Genomic DNA, 15,596 nt, shown 5'->3' with positions numbered 1-15,596 from the left:
TTGGGATATATAAACACACCTTACTTCAATTTTACTAGTGGAACACATATTAAGTAGAGTTAAGTATACTAAAGACAGGGATGCGCACATGAATGGTGTTTCTTAGTTTTTCTGACAAAGCACATGGAAAAAAGATGTCACAATTTCTCACCTAAAGACTTGCAGACTGAGATCGTGGCTTCTTCCAAGAGCTTTAAGTCAGCGCTATGGGAGGGGGGAGGAAAAACAAAAAACATGGTTACACAAGCAATTGAGTTCCTGTATGTGAAGTGAAAACTCATTACAGAACGGTAGTAAAATATTTCTACAAAGCACTTAATTTTACCAATCCGTTAGCTGGTTTACATAGATATCACAGAAGCACAGAGTGGTTGAGGTGCCAAGGGACCTCTGCAGGTCACCTGGTCCAACCTCCCCGCTCAGCGAGGGCCACCTAGAACCAGCTGCCCACGACCATGTCCAGGCAGCTTTTGAGCATCTCTACAACCTCTCTGGACAACCCATTCCAGTGCTCCGTCATCCTAGTATCAGGAAGGACGCATCTGACGTACAATGATGGTAAAACAGGAAACTAATATTCAAAAGTGAATTGTTTGTCAGAGTGAAATGATGTCACTGAATCATTTGTATTACTGTTACCTTTGTGGCTTCGATGCTGCTGTGCTTAGCTGGATGCCGCTGAAAATACACACATAACAGCAGCCTACAGGAAGAACCTGGTTTTTTACAAGACCTATCATATGAAATAACATCTTTTTTAAAAGCATAAATTAAAGAGTCCTCAGCCTGACTTTTAACCTCAAGTTAAGCACCACTTTGCTTTAACTAATATTATATTAATGTAACAATGACACCAGATGCACCAAGATTTTTGTAACTTTGCTAATTGCCTGTTGGTATGCCTCAGAGAAAACCATCAGCTGAAGAGAACAATAAAGCACTAAAGCAGAACAGCATTCATACAGAACATACAGTCTGACCTACAGGAATGACAGTCCTTCTGAAGTTCCCCAAATTAAAAGCCAGGCCAAAAAAACCCAAAAAACAAACCAGTTCAATGCTTGCAGACATAAGATAGTATGTAATACAGGCTGAACAATTTCAGAGCTTATGCAGCTACATCCTTGTAATTAAAGGTATGAAAATCACCATCCTCAGAATAAATAGGAAAGCAGCAATGTAGTGAAACTTGAAGAGTAACTGAGCCTGTAAAAGTCAGTGATATGGCCTCTGTTCAAGCACTCCTCTCATATAAAGATACTGCAAAACTTAATACTGCCATAAGCCATAGATTGCCAAAGTCACTGTTGCTTCCTAAGCACTAAGCTTTCTGACGAGTAACCTGATTTATATAAAAACATCAGAGATTGAAGACAAAAAGGGAAGGGCACCGCATGCAGTCCCCCTGTTCCACCTGCTCAATCCCATCTTGGCAACCACCTGCAGGCTCTGCCAGTAAACTTCTAAAATGTGGTGGTGGGGGAAACCCTATGGATTCAAAGAAAAGCATGCTTAACCACGCAGACTTGACTGGCTGATTTAGATTCAGGCAAACATCTGAGGTGCAGGATCGCTTCCCACACACTTTAGGAAAAAATTCCAGGCTTCACAGGAATTCCTGGCTCATCCCGTGACCTAGTGGCCAGTATTTTCACAGTCTTTATAAAAGGAAGAAATTATTTTATTTGCTTTTTTTATGTAGAGGGAAGGCCCACAGACTCCAGCAGAACTATAACTAATAGTGAAATTTGCTTCCTGACAGCACGGACTTTTTTAAAGAAAATGGTTTAATCTTATTTTAAAGGTATCAAAACATGAGATGTTTTACAGTGGCAGTGACTATTGTCTTGTAACATCTCAACACAGCAAGCAGTAAGAATGTTTTGCATACAAATTGTCACTACAAACCATCTATACACAGGAAGCACCTGTGTGACACCAGGTATCACACATCAGCAGAAGAAAAAAGTAATCAAGGGTAATCCCCCTCTGTAGGAAAGACGACAGCACAACCACCATACACCTACGTGACATAGCAAGAACTTTGCTACTAGGAAGGAGAGAGAAGAAATCAAAATTAAGTTCAAACTTGCAAGCTCAAGTACTGCTCCTCTGATACTAGAGGCCACCTCCTTCTCCTGATACAAAAGTTCAATGCCTCAAACTGTACTATCATATAAATGCTATCTGGGAATTTGATGCACACACACCACCTCAAATGTATGGGAATCATGGAATCATAGAATCATAGAACGTTTTGGGTTGGAAGGGACCTCAAAAACCATCCAGTTCCAACCCCCCTGCCATAGGCAGGGACATCCTCCACTACACCAGGTTGCCCAAAGCCCCATCCAACCTGGCCTTGAACACTTCCAGGAATGGGGCATCCACAACTTCTCTGGGAATCCTGGTCCAGTGCCTCACCACCCTCTGAATGAAAAATTTCTTCCTTAGATCTAATCTAAATCTCCCCTTTTTCAATTCAAAGCCATTGCCCAGGACACAGTTGGCTTTCTGGGCTGCCAGCACACGTTGTCGGCTCATGTTGAGCTTCTCACCCACGAGCACTCCCAAGTCCTTCTCCTCAGGGCTGCTCTCAATCCATTCTCCACCCAGCCTCTACTTGTGCTTAGGATTGCCCCGAACCACGTGCAGGACCTTGCACTTGGCCTTGTTGAACTTCATGAGGTTCTCACAGGCCCATCTCTCCAGCCTGTCCAGGTCCCTCTGGATGGCATCCCTTCCCTCCAGCATGTCCACAACACCACACAACTCGGTGTCATATGCAAACTTGCTGAGGGTGCACTCAATCCCACTGTCCATGTCTCCAACAAAGATGTTAAATAGCACTGGCCCCAGTACTGACTCCTGAGGAACACCACTCGTCACTGGCTTCCACTTGGACATTGAACCATTGACCACAACTCTTTGAGTGCGACCATCCAGCCAATTCCTTATCCACCAACTGGTCCATCCGTCAAATCCATATCACTCCAGTTTAGAGACAAGGATGTCATGCAGGAAAGTGTCAAATGCTTTGGACAAGTCCAGGTAGACGATGCCAGTTGCTCTTCCCCTATCCATCAATGCTGTAACCTCATCATAGAAGGCCACCAAATTAGTCAGGCAGGATTTGCCCTTAGTGAAGCCATGTTGGCTGTCACCAATCACCTCTTTATTTTCTATGTGCCTTAGCATAGTCACCAGGAGGATCTGCTCCATGATCTTGCCAGGCACAGAATAGAGACTGACTGGCCTGTAGCTCCTAGAAGCTCCTAGCTTCTTTTTTCCCTTTTTAAAGATGGGGGCTATGTTTCCCCTTTTCCAGTCACTGGGAACTTCACCAGATTGCCACAACTTCTGAAATATGATGGATAGTGGCTTAGCAACTTCATCAGCCAGTTCCCTCAGGACCTGTGGATGCACCTCGTCTGATCCCATGGACTTGTCCACCTTCAAGTTCTTTAGATGGTCTCGGACCTGATCTTCTCCTACAGTGGGCAGTTCTTCATTCTCCCAGTCCCTGCCTTTGCCTTCTGCGACTTGGGCTGTGCAGCTGGAGCTCTTGCCAGTGAAGACTGAGGCAAAGAAGTCATTGTGAACCTCAGCCTTCTCCATATCCTGGGTAGCCAGGTCCCCCGTTTCCTTCTGGAGAGGGCTTACGTTTTCCCTAGATCTCTTTTTCACTGACATATCTATAGAAGTTTTTCTTGTTGCCCTTGATGTCCCTGGCCAGATTTAACTCTATCAGGGCTTTAGCTTTCCTAACCTGATCTCTAGTTGCTCGGACAATTTCTCCGTGTTCTTCCCAGGCTACCTGTCCTTGCTTCCACCCCCTATAGGCCTTCTTTTTGTGTCCGAGTTGGTCCAGGAGCTCCTTGTTCATCCATGCAGGCCTCCTGGTGTTCCTCCCTGACTTTCTCTTTGTTGGGATGCACCGCTCCTGAGCTTGGCGGAGGTGATCCTTGAATATTAACCAGCTTTCTTGGGCTCCTCTTCCCTTCAGGGCCTCATCCCATTGTACTCTAGCGAGAAGATCCCTGAAGAGGTCAAAGTCAGCTCTCCTGAAATCCAGGGTAGCGAGCTTGCTGAGCATCCTCCTTGCTTCCCTAAGAATCTTGAACTCTACCATTTCATGATCACTGCAGCCAAGGCTGTCCTTGAGCGTCACGTTCCCCACCAGCTGCTCTTTGTTGGTGAGAACAAGGTCCAGCGTAGCACCTCTCCTCGTTGGTTCCTCTACCACTTGGAGAAGGAAGTTATCATCCACACATTCCAGGAACCTCCTGGGTTGCCTATGACCTGCTGTGTTGTCCCTCCAACAGATATCGGGGTGGTTGAAGTCCCCCATGATGACCAGGGCTCATGAATGTGAGGCAGCTCCTATCTGTCTGTAGATAGGTCCTCCTGGTGAGGTGGTCTGTAGCAGACCCCCACTACTATGTCCCCTGTTCCCACTCTCCCTTTAATCCTGACCCATAAGCTCTCAGTTGGCTCCTCATCCATCCCCAGGTGCAGCTCCAAGCACTCCAGCTGGTCTTTGACATAGAGGGCAACCCCTCCTCCTCTTCTCCCCTGCCTGTCCTTCCTAAAGAGCCTGTGCCCTTCTATTCTGACACTCCAGTCATAGGATTCATCCCACCACGTCTCCGTGATGCCAATAAGATCATACCCCAACAGGCGCGCACACACTTCTAACTCCTCTTGCTTATTCCCCATGCCGCGCGTGTTGGCATAAAGGAATTTAAGTTGGGCCCCAGTTGAATTTGACTTCCTGGCTGGAGTGGCTGGAATTCCTTTCTGCTGCTCTTACTAACACAAATACTAACACAAGTCAAAATTGCCCCTTCATATTCCACAAGAAAGACTGAAAAATATGAGTTATCACATGTATAGGTAGCGACTATTGGCCAAGTAAAACATAATATTGAAACAGTTTTTAGACAATACAAATTCTGTTTTGTCTTACAGAAATTGCTTTTCTATCACTAAATAATTGATCTTATGTCAAGGGTTTTAATTTTTTGGGGATTTAATCACTTTGTATTTGTAGTCACTCATCATCAAACAAGGAGTTACCTCATCAGTGAGTTGGTTTTCTGTGAGAAAGCATCTTTTCAGTAGAAGCAGAGAAGAATGATTAAACTAAGCAGTCTATTGCTCAAAAACATTTCGTAGTTTTCACTAACTGCAGATTTTATTTCTGGCTTCATATTACCAGAAAGCCGGCTTCGGCATTCAGCTATTCTGGCATATGTTATAAAAAAAAAAACACACTACTTCCAAAAAAGAAGAGGAAAAAAGAAAAAAAAAAAAGGAAGGAAATCAGTGGAGAATTCATTTCAGTTGTCTTCCTTTAAGTTTACTAACAAGTCCCAAAGATTTCAGCAAAACCATAATTAATAAAAGACAGTGAAAGTTGCCTCCTGACAGCACTCATCTTTGAAGAACATGGTTTTATCTGCTTTTATTTTAAAGGCATCACAATATAAGAGGTTTCAAAGTGGCAGTGACTACTGTTAAAATACCTCAAGATGGCAAGAGAAAGTATTCTGCACACAAACTGTAATTACAAACATACCCATATTGTGGCATCTACCATGATTACGGTATGAATAAGACCCAATACGTAGCAGTCAACTACCCCTTCAAAAAGAGGAGGAAGAAAAAAAAGAGAACAGCTTTCCTGATGGTTTTTCCTCTACGTAAAGCTTTTTTCCTTGCCACTAAAAACAAAAGAAAAGAATCAGCTCATTCTGTAAATTCATACTGTGGGAATGCTGACTTTAATGGATTACTTGGAGGAAAGACATCAAAGAAGAAAAAGCTGCACATAATTTATCGTACCAATTTAAAAATGATACCATACTAAGGCAACAGGAAAGTTGATCATTTTTATGTCTTTCCATTAAAGGCTCATGAACACTACTCTTGAACCAGTCACTCAGCAAAAACTCTGGGGAAGGAACAAAGCAGAACAGTAAATATTAAGCACATGATTTTCAGCAAGTTCCGTGTTAGTTAACTCTGGTTTACGTTTACATCAGGAAAGAATTGTAATCAATACCACCACTAAGGAGGAGGTTGCGTTCTTAGAGCAACTCATAGGAAAGCCAAACACAAAGGTCTGCCTAAACTGAGAGCTATGACTCCAAAGTAAAGCTCAGCTCTTGTTCTCAACAATAACTGAAAAAGTCACCAAAAAAAGCTGTATTTTACTTTTCCGATATCCAAATACTATTCAGACTGGTCCAAAGTAAACCTCAGCTCTTGTTCTTAACAATAACTGAAAAAGTCACCCAAAAAAGCTGTATTTTCCAACATTCAAACATTATTCAGACTGGTAGGTCTGCCATTTGATTTGTAGGAAGTGGCGGATGAAATCATACAAAACCTCTTTAAATTCAGCTCCCTTGAATCCATTCTGTGCAACAAATAAGGATCCATGAAGAAAAAAAATGAACACGCAGGCGTGTGAATTTATACCACCAGTTACTTCCTGATGGCTGAAACCATTTCTCAGCAGACACTGCTGTATCCCAAGGGGAATTCACCTGCTTAGCATCCATATGGAAGAGATCACAATACACCTTTTACAGTGAAAAACATGAGGCAACCTAGAACTAAATTGCGGGAAGCTTTTCCTTTTACTATCACCTATGCATATATTACTCATCTCCTACTACTCGTCCTAAATTGTGTAGGGCTCAGTGGCTTTACCTGCCAAGTACCAGACACTGGCTCTGGCTGTTACTACCACTCATGCCAGAGGGATGAATCCAGCAGAGATTCACCATCAGCTCATTTCTGATTACTGACAGCTGATCCATAATCAGAGTTTGGGAATGCACAGACCAGAATTACTCCCACTTAATATTCCCTCTTAATATTTGCTTAGCTGTTAAGAAAATCAACATTATGAGAGGAAGAACAAACAGCCCAGAAAAGCAGAATATTACACCCCAGCAGCCAGCTCTGCTGTGACCACATGCTGTCACGTTCATTTTTGGATGGCACACCAGGTTTAAGCAATTCCACCTTTAAGCCCAACAGTCTGCTGTGCCCCAAAACTCCATCCCTCATTGTACCAGAACTGTTTCGTGGTGACATGCTACGAATCACCCTAGGGAATTAACTTGGCTGAAAAAATAAACACTTCTTTTTGCTGTGTGGTTTTTCAGACAGATTAGTTCCTGATTAAACCCACAGCAGTCCCAAATAAACACTGGAAGGGACAGTGGAAGGGCAAAAGCGTCTTCCATCAGTACTGCAGACAGAGACACAGCAACTCTGCAGACAGCAGCACTGGTATCTAGCAAGCTTTGTTTCCCCCTGCAAACTACCTTGTCTTCTTCACAGAAACAGATGAAAAAGATAACTGGACTGAAAACATCAACCCAGTAAAGAAGACACGGCTGAGCAAATGAGCAATGCTAAAGAACTACACATGAAACCACACAAAGAGAGACTGACATATACAATCTGATAGGAGTGGGGACAGAAAGCGAAAACCTGGAAGATGAGAAACGGATGATTAGAGAGAGATCAACTAAACTGAAAGGGGAAAGGGAGAAAAGCAAAACAATGACAAAGAAAGAAAAGAGTACAAAGTGCTGAGAAAAGCAAAGCTTAAGAAAATGAAGATAAGACAGCAGAGCAAAGAAAGTAGTGCCATTAAAAGATCAGATAGGGTATCACGCCTTCATCTTTCTCAGATTAGAAAGCCAGTAATTCACCAGCTCTCAACCCAAGACCCTGAGCTTCTGATTTTGGGGATTAAAAGACTATTGTTCCTCAGAAGACCCAACTCGGTTCAGTAGCCCACAAGATCTTCCTTTGGCAGCTGTGATCAGCAGTACCCAGACAAATTCTAAACAACTTTTGCAAAACAAAGCACTATTCACATATTCCTCACTAGAGAGAAAGCATATATAGCAAAGTGTTAACCCCACAAACCTTACTTATACAAACAGATTCAAATCTCCCTCAAATGTATCAAAAGTACCTATTGCCTTCCTTGCAGACACCACTTCCCTCCTACGGGCAAGGTTTCATGACAAGGTCAATCTGTCAAGCACCTGTCGCCGAAAGGAGGCAACCTACCCCAGCCCCTCCACCTCCTACGTGTTGCTGGGTTTGCTTGGGGTTTTTTTGTTGTTTGCTTTTCCTACCACCATGCATTCTCCTGCTACCTTCTCTTTTCATGTTTTTCTCCCCCTCGTAGAACAGAAGTATGTCCAAGACAGTACCCAAAGAACACAACGCTCTTCTCCCTGGGGATCATATCAGTCCCATTTTTGCAAAACTTTCAGGGAGCAGGATAGCTCTTTTACTCTACAGTATCACCAAGTACCTCCATAAAAACAACACACAGCACTTACATGGCTCCCAATAACAATTGCCAACAATCACCTACTACAAACACATTAATTTCGCAACATACAATAGGAAAAAGTATAATTTGAAAAGAGAAGAAAACTTTAAATTCTGTCCTGTTTGACAGGTGAAAACTGGCTCCTTTCTGCAAGTCTAAAGCTAGCATCTTGCTCCTGTCAAAGGTATGACCTACACTCAAGCCTTGTTAAAACAAAACAAGAGTTAACTTGCTATTTCACAAGCTTTCAATCTCAGAAATGAACACTGACCTCTATTCTTCTGTTCCTGCAGGCAAGGTTGTCTGATTTAGGCTCCGGGGTGATCTTATAGCAGCCTTCCAGTACTTAAAGGGGGCCTACAGGAAAGCTGGAGAGGGGCTTTTTACAAGGGTGGGTAGTGATAGGACACGGGGCAATGGATTTAAACTGAAAGAGGGGAGATTTAGATTGGATATAAGGAAGAAATTTTTCACTCTGAGGGTGGTGAGGCACTGGCACAGGTTGCCCAGAGAAGCTGTGGCTGCCCCATCCCTGGCAGTGTTCAAGGCCAGGCTGGATGAGGCTTTGGGCAACCTGGTGTAGTGGAGGGTGTCCCTGCCCATGGCAGGGGGGTTGGAACTAGATGATCTTTGAGGTCCCTTCCAACCCAAACCATTCTGTGATTTAGACCATGGCTGAGGGTGCTGCGCAGCCAACATCGCCTGACATCATTCCTCAAACAGTTCTCTCAAGTAGATGCAAGTTCATGGGAAATTTCTGTTTCCTTCCAATTACTAAACTGCACAAAAAGTGCCTCTGAAAATACCTCTCTTCTAGCTGCCAGGCAAGAGCACCATCTGGTGTTCAGCTAATTAAACTTTCAGCTCGCTTTTGGATCAGCTTTTTGTTTGCTTGGTTTTTTAATTATGGTTCTTGTTCGTGGGTTGGGGTTTTTGGGGTTTTTTTTTTGTTTGTTTTGGTGAGTTTTAAGCAAACTCACTCTGCACTGGATCTGGCTGTATGAAGCAGGCACAAAAAAGCTGGAAAGCAAGCTGTGAACGGCTCCTTTACTTTGGTGTCAGAGGGAAGAGCAGTAGAACAACTGCAAGAAATTGCTAGGGTTTTATATATAACTACTTCCCCCAGAAAAACAGAACAACAATGCGGTATTATACAACTTCTTAGAATATTGTTCACCTTGTTAGTCATAGGTAGGCTGTAAATAATTGCTGCATCTTCAGGGATTTTAGAGAAAAAATGACTGCTCCCTCACCCACTGCTAATTACGCAGCACAATTTAAAAGCCTGCAACGCTTCACAACGCTGTATCTTCTTGCTATTCTCTCCATGCAGAAGACGAAATCCTTCCTCCTCCTCACTCTTTACAAAAATAACGCCTAGTAAATGCCTTGCAGTTGCTTACCTGAACTATTTTCCCTCCCAGTTGTCAGAACTTTCACTTACTCACAGGAATTCCAAGATGAGAGACAGATTATCTAAAAGATCTGCTGCTAATTGTTACAGAAGTGTCTCTTTGCCTTTCAGAAGTCACTGTGCACAAGACACAGCACCGAGGTAAGTCATGTAACACGTGAACTATATCTCACTAGAGATTGTAGTCCATTCTTCATTCAATCACTAATTTATATTCAGAGTTCGAGAGCTCAGGGCAGTCATAAATCTGCACTAGTTTTTCACCTTCGGAAAAAAAAAAAACCCACACCACCGTTGACTAACCATTCATTTCGACAGAAGCTCTGTTTTAACAAAAAGAATAAATTGAAAAATGGCAATGATATGGGCCATAACAGCTCTCAAATGCATTTCCAACTTATTAAAGATTAAAAGTGTTCCCAGTTTTAGCAGCAACACATTGTGGCCTATTTAGACCTGTCACAGAAGTGCTTGGTGTAGTCTGTTATGACCCTTTGTGAAAAAGCTAGGTCCTTTGCAAGGAAATATTGCTAATTAATAATCAAGGAGGTAAATAAGACGTTCACCTGACAGAAAAGTACCACGTCACACTATAAACTGTAAAAACTGTTTAAGTAAATACTTAAAGGTGTTAAGTAATAACAGACTGTTCTTGTAAGACTGATAATCAATACACAGGCCAACAAATTCAGCAACGGGTTCAGGTTAACAGAAGTCACAAGGACTTAACGTTCTGTGTTTCTGGAGTCGTGCTATGGATACTCTCAAAAATACTAATTCTCTTTATATCCACACCACTTGCTAGAGTGAAAAGACAGGCAAAGCTTGAATTTTAGACATTCAGAAAATACTTCCATGGATACAACATGCCAAACTTCTTTTCAAAATGTAAAAAAGGGAGGGTGAGGGGAAGCTATACAGACTAAGAAACTCAGCAGTTAACCTACAATTAAGTTATGGAAGATGTACAATTCACTGTAAGCTGAGAGGAAACATCACACCTTGCAGTCTTCAGCAACTCCATAAACAACAGAGACTTCTTCAAAAATAAAGCAACCCAAAACAACAACCAAAAAAAGAAAAGCTCCCCCACAACACTATGGACCCTACTTCTGGTCTTTCCCAGCTATCAGGAGAATGAATAGCAATTAACAGCTATCATGAAGAAGAAAGGAACCCACAGGAATGGAAGATGTGGTGGAAAGAGCTTCCAAAATTAGAAACAACAGTCCATTTTACATAGACATTTATTCCTGTTACCTAAAATAGGCAAATTTAACATAACCACTCATTCGCTTTCGGACTGGTCACTTCTATAAATTTATCATCAAGGTTTAGTTCTTCAGCAAGCACCCTCTTACCTGTTTGTTGGAGTGGTAAAGCTAAAAGACAGCAGCTGATTCCAGAATGGGTCATTCTCAGAGATGGGCTCTGTTCCTGATAATTTTTTCAAGTACTCGTTTTCTGGAAGCTCGCTGATGCTGCTGCTATTTGCTCCCATCTTCCTTATTTGGCAAATCCTTTCCTAAATTTTCATTTCTTCACAGGAAAAAAAAGGAAAAGAAGAGAGAAACATTTATAAGTCTTTTGTACAAAGAAGGAATATACAGATCCTAAATTAGCTATCAGTAAAGCTTTAGTTCACTACCTTGAACAATTACAGAAATGCAGAGAACAGGTGCATAGGAAGACATTAAAAAGATTTTCTTTCAACAAACTTAGGACAATAACATCTTCATCCAAGGAAGTTAGAAGTTACTGTGCTATATACTTCAGCCATTGTCTCTGTCGTCACCAAAATGCCAGGCAGTTGCTCGTTTGCTCTCCCCCACCCTCTGGGCAATGAGAAAGAGAAAGGGGAAAAGGAAAGGAGGCTCATAGGTTGAGATAAGAACAATCTAATAATAGTAACATAGAACTAAAAGCAATAATGATAAAATAATAAAAATAATAATTATAGGTATACAATATGATAATAATATATACAAACAAGTGATGCAAAGTGTAACTGCTCATCACTTGGTGAGCAACGCCCCTCCCATCCCAGCAAGTGATTCCAAAACAGGTAAGTCCCAACACCTCAATCATAGGATCACAGAATGGTTTGGGCTGGAAGGGACCTCAAAGATCACCCAGTTCCAACCCCCCTGCCACAGGCAGGGACACCCTCCACTACACCAGGTTGCCCAAAGCCTCATCCAACCTGGCCTTGAACACTTCCAGGGATGGGGCAGCCACAACTTCTCTGGGCAACCTGTTCCAGTGCCTCACCACCCTCAGAGTGAAAAATTTCTTTCTTATATCTAATCTAAATCTGCCCTCTTTCAGTTTAAATCCATTGCCCCGTGTCCAATCTTGGAGGAGCAAGAGGCCCAGAGAGAGAGAGAGAGAGAGAGAGAGAATTCCAAGAGACCAAGAGTCCAAGAAGAGACCAAGAGTCCTCCAAAAGAGAGAGCGATTCAACAGCCTGGTCCACCTCATCTATATACTGGGCATGACATCACATGATATCGAATATTCCATTGCCCAGTTTGGGCCTCAATCTTCAGTCTAAACTCAAATTCTAAACTTGTTGTTGTCGGCCCTTTGTCCCGGCCATGCTCCCCCCAGCCCGCTGTGCTCCTGCACACTGGAAAAACATGGGAAGTTGAAAGGTCCTTGATGTCTCAGCACCAACTACAAACATCAGTGCGCCATCCACCCTCTTCTCATAACAAATCCCATGCTGAATCCAAAACACAGCTCCATTCTAGCTACAAAAACTAACTCTGTACCAGCTGAAAGCAGGACAGTTTCACTCGGCTTTTCACGAATTACAGTCGATAACAACACACAGTCATAGCTGTATCAACTTCAAAGCTGCTGCCAGTGGGGAAAACTGCTGAGAATTCACAATTCAAACAGGGGTGTTAAGTTGACAAGCTACTCAAAAGATGTTTTCCCATTGAACATGCACAGATCACTAAGCAAATGACTCCTGCTGTCAAGAAAGGGAGTCCACCACACACCTAATTCCTGCATGCCATCAAGGATCTACACCTTGAAAGCCCCTGCTTTGCAGGAGTAAGCACAGTGGTTATCACCGCTGCACGAATAACCTGCTTCAGGTCAGGAAGGGTACTACTGACCATACATGAACCTCCTGATCTTCGTGAAACAACGTGGTTGGTTCCAGTCAACTACTCCACAGCGGAGAAAGGTAAAAAATGAACGCATCAGAAGCACAACTGCTTTTTGAAGCAACACCGCAGAAGTTGGTAGAGATGCACTCCAAAACCTCTTGTCGTTACTAGCTGTGTTGTACTTGATCTGTGCAAAGAATAAGAAGATTTCAATTCTCCATGCTGCTTATCAGTGCTTCTCACCTTTATAAACAATTTAATTAAAGGAAAACCCACCACGATGCTATTAACTACGTGCCAGGGATGCTCCTAAGCATCTTACATCTTTCCAGGACATCAGCTTCAATAATCTTCCATCTTTTGAGAAGAAATAACTGTGACTAATAGCTTTACAAGTCTATATTAAAAACAAAAAAAGCACCCCCATCAAGATAAAAGTGCTGTGCAACTGTGTAACCCAAATACTCACTCCTGAGCTGGTGTAAGACCTAAGAACAGGAACAGCTGTATCAGAAGATGGACACTACTACCCAGCAGCAACTTCTCCCATGGTCTCAACAAAGATACAGGATCTGTTGCAAGAATCACTCCAGTACTGATTCTCTCAGACTTACCATCTTTACCGAAGAGGTTACTTTCAGAAAAGATTGCTCTAGCAGCAGTTGATATTAGTAAAGAACAGTGTAAAAATGAGGAAAACTTACTAAAAACAAATTAAGAGATGCAAGGAAAAGCTACAGTGTTTGCAGCCATCAAAGATATGGAGACTATCTGAAGAATTTATACATGAGATTGAGAGTGAATGCACAGTATCCAAATGTTTCAGAAACAACAAAATGCCATCACAGGCAGAGAGCAGAATATAGGATACTATTAAGTAATAAAGAGGTCTTTAAAACATGAGATGCTACGAACACGAGGAAAATGTTTGTTATTTCCTAAATTTTGCTTGTAGGAGTCACTATGGATTGGGAAAACGCCACTCCACACCCCTTCCCTTCGTTCTAGTCCTCCACTCTGCCATCTCTATAATCAGCTCTAGAAGACAGAACACAGCAAGAGGAGACTTTACACTGACTCAGTACACGTGCTCTTAAAACAACTGCACTGCTGTAGCTCTGCCGTCATACACCCATGGAATTCTATTTTTGAGGCAGTTTGGTTTCCAGCACCTCCCTTCATATCTGACAAAAACAGAGAGATACAATAATTGTGTAACCTCTACGTGTCTCACTCAGCAAAAAGATCTGAAGACACTGTCTATAGCATTTGCAGGAGCCATTTTTGTCATTAATTTAAAACTATCATCAAATTTAAAAGTGGCCTAGGAGTGAAAAATATACGTTTGTGCCAGGGAATTCCGTGGAGAAGCATTAAAGGATTATAAAATGTAATTAGTTTAAGAGGATTTCCAGAACTTTGGCTGAATGTTTACTCGCAGGTCAGAATGAATGCGTCTTACCCGAATACAAATTTTGCCATTTCAAGAAAAAAGCCCAAGACTCAATGTACGCCACCTTTGAGATACAGCCAATGGATTCTAAAGCCACACAACCAAGCAGAAGAGAAAGCAGTTTGCTTAATATACAAGAATACCTGATCATCACTTAGAAGTAGAAGAACAGAGGTTCGGCTCGTACATGGACATCCGAGCTCTGCAGCCCCTGGTTTGCACATGCTCAACTGCTGCAGAAGACAACAATACTCTTGACCCTGGGTCTACATTCTGGCTCAAGTCCTTTCCCTGCAGCTTTAAATGACTTAAAGGTGAAAACATTTAAACTTTTATTTCTTGGAGTACAGACAGTTCTAGTCTTTGTCTGCCTCAAGATCCTATCCTCTTCTCATGCTTTCCAGCTCACACAAGGAGTAACTCACTTGCTCCAAGATGAACACCTGAGGGAGAAGATGAGAGGTAGATGAAGCCTTGCCTTTAAATTCCACCATCTTAACCTGTACTTCTTGAATTCCCCACGCCAGCGATCTGACCGTGCCTTAAATCCTTCAGCCATCTTCCAAAGGTAATACCACTTTATTCTCTGTTTCACTACCTACTGTCACAACGTGCTGCAGCTCTGAAGTACCCCATTTAACCCAATTTCCCCAGCAACATGAGAGTGATGGGAACAGGTTGCAAGCTCGTTCTTGAAGAGTTTGCACGCTTTCCAGACTTCCCGCAGATTAATCCCAGTAGATTAAATTCCATTAAAACAAATCCTCCGGAATAAACAGTGCTTTAAAAGCAAGTTTTTAACAATTTTCAGAGTCAGTGTCAAATTCACATTGCCCGAGAACATGCCCACTTCTGTGGCCAAAGCCATACTCTCCAGCAACAGGGGCTGGCTAGAACCCCTCATGAACTCTCCCTCTGCCCTGCTGTCCAGCTGGCTCCTTCCGAACTGCAGAGAACAGGCTTTTATTCCACAGTGCTTCCTCAAAGTGACAGAAAAATTAGGCAGCAGCTGATTTTTTTTTTTTCCCTCTAAATGAAATAAACATCAAGCCATTGAGATCTGTCAAAATAACCTAACTGCTAGCTTGAGCTCTAAATACTTGTGGAGCTAGTCAGTAGATACATGGACTTTGCCAGCATTGCCTTCTACCCATTTGTGAGCCAACAAACCTCAGAACAATCAAACAAACATGCAGATTTTCTCTCTCTGTTATATCCCAGGAGGTTTTTTTT

At 42.4% G+C, this 15,596-nt stretch overlaps 1 protein-coding gene across 3 annotated transcripts in view; it reads right to left on the bottom strand.

Moving 5' to 3' along the window:
* The window catches only part of DYM (dymeclin), a 243,806-nt gene that overhangs the window by 218,309 nt on the left and 9,901 nt on the right, over positions 1 to 15,596 (bottom strand). For all 3 annotated transcript variants that reach the window (XM_086628989.1, XM_086628990.1, XM_086628991.1), the window contains exons 2-3: positions 11,150 to 11,327; positions 152 to 204 (exon numbers count right to left, since the gene is read on the bottom strand). In XM_086628989.1, the coding sequence (XP_086485115.1) occupies positions 152 to 204; positions 11,150 to 11,289 (193 nt within the window). In that variant the 5' untranslated portion in view covers positions 11,290 to 11,327. The remainder of the gene's footprint in view (positions 1 to 151; positions 205 to 11,149; positions 11,328 to 15,596) is intronic.

This window comes from Tauraco erythrolophus, chromosome Z (assembly GCF_009769465.1).
Source record: "Tauraco erythrolophus isolate bTauEry1 chromosome Z, bTauEry1.pri, whole genome shotgun sequence".
Classification (NCBI taxonomy): domain Eukaryota; kingdom Metazoa; phylum Chordata; class Aves; order Musophagiformes; family Musophagidae; genus Tauraco; species Tauraco erythrolophus.
This window is presented reverse-complemented; position numbering and strand designations above follow the sequence as displayed.